Source organism: Lottia gigantea (genome assembly GCF_000327385.1).
Source record: "Lottia gigantea unplaced genomic scaffold LOTGIsca_8, whole genome shotgun sequence".
NCBI lineage: Eukaryota > Metazoa > Mollusca > Gastropoda > Lottiidae > Lottia > Lottia gigantea.
This window is the reverse complement of record NW_008710662.1, coordinates 756196-757919: the sequence shown is the minus strand read 5'-3', so window position 1 is coordinate 757919 and position 1724 is coordinate 756196. Positions and strand designations below refer to the sequence as shown.

Here is a 1724-nt window from a genome sequence, read left to right as displayed (position 1 = left end):
ACTGTTATTAATGTCTTTGAACTGTCGTTTCAAAGGAAAGAAAGAGAATATAACATTCACTTCTTCTTTGATTTCGTTGCAGGATGGTTGTTTGTAATTGAATCACTAGTATATGTTTTGCATTTCGGAAAATTTAAATTGGAAAGATAGAGATTTTGGATCCTAAACAGACGGTTGGATTTGAGAATTTTTGGATTCGATGTAACGTACTCAATTACTATTATATACGGTGGAAGGACTGTTTGAGTGATGAATCAAAATTTGACCAAACTTTCATTGCGCTTTTTATTAGCTTTTATTTGTGAAACAGTTACTTCAGTTAGGGTCTTACGCCAGAACTCTTTAACGTTCGTCAAATTAACCTTTTGACCCAACTAGGTGACGTTTGCTACGTTCTTCAACGTTTGCATAGCAGTGGCTTTATTAAAACTAAAAGATAATACAAAAAGGCACGAAAGTTTTAACTAATTTTAATTAGACTGAGTGAGAGCATACTTAATATGCGCTGTACAGAGTTCTGCTTGGAGATGCAGGTAGAAAGGCATGGAAAGGCTTTTAAAGCAACAAATAACGTTTTTGGCCATGCCAATAATAGTTTGTGGTTTTGATCAACACATTTATTGCACATCGATTTTAAAGTTTTTCAATATATGAACATAAATAATTTATCACAAACACGCTTATTGAAACAGTGACAGACGTAATCTATTTCTATTAACAAAATAATGAGCTTATATAAGTCTGGTTGCGCCATGATTGCTACTTCTTTCATTTCAGTGATCATCTCATCAATAATGCCAGCTGATTACATATCCTCATAGAATTGTTATATTGTTGTCGATTTGATCAGATGAAAAATGAAAACAGATAAAATGATTGTATCTCTGTGGATAATAGTACTATCCATGTATAGTGTATCTTCAGAAGAAACAATGTGTGCTGCATCGGATAAACTTCCATCGACAGTCCGTAGAGGAAAGAGACTAAACGGATTCCTTATTGAAGCTATTGAACATATTAGTATCATGGTTTGTGGAAGAGAATGCTGGTACGAACAAAATTGTTTTTCGTTTAATTTTAATGTACTAACTGGAAGGTGTGAGTTAAATAGATACTCTGGGGATTCAAAAACATTACAATCCACTAATTCAGATAGCGATCTCTTTTCAGATATAATAGATTGGTCTGAACTACCGCAGAATGATCCATGTTATTATGAAACATGCGACGATTATGATAAATGCATTAAAGGTACTTGTCATAAGCATGATTGTGGACCATTTCATTATTCTAACTATAATTATTTATATCAGAATGGTACTGTTATTGGAAGTGTCGCAGTGGCATCATATTCTGGTGAATGTATGGTTAATAGATGTATGGAAAGGGGTTTTTGGGAAAGAAGACACCAAGAATTGAATTGTGACCACCCTGATATAGCAAATATTGAAGCGGTCAAGAATTTTAAATCTAACGAAGGATAATTTTAATTAATCATTGTGTTTTAATATATTTATTAATAAGCTTACTATTTATTTGAAGCAAATAAGTTTTTACTAATAGTATGATAGTTGAAAAGCATCCATCGTAGAAGTCCCAATATTAATTGCAATAATTCATTTTATACCTTATCAACTCAGTCAAGTGTCACAGTTGGTAATTCTCATTTAATCTGTTACAATTAAATCACGCAGTTTGATTGGATAACAGTGGTCACGTGAATT

General features: G+C 32.5%; 1 protein-coding gene across 1 annotated transcript; it reads left to right on the top strand.

Moving 5' to 3' along the window:
• Positions 1-857: 857 nt before the first annotated feature.
• Positions 858-1484, top strand: LOTGIDRAFT_155263 (hypothetical protein; the record flags this gene model as incomplete). Its single annotated transcript, XM_009066836.1, has 1 exon — positions 858-1484. One exon carries the CDS (start codon positions 858-860, stop codon positions 1482-1484), a length of 627 nt encoding a protein of 208 aa, XP_009065084.1.
• Positions 1485-1724: the final 240 nt, after the last annotated feature.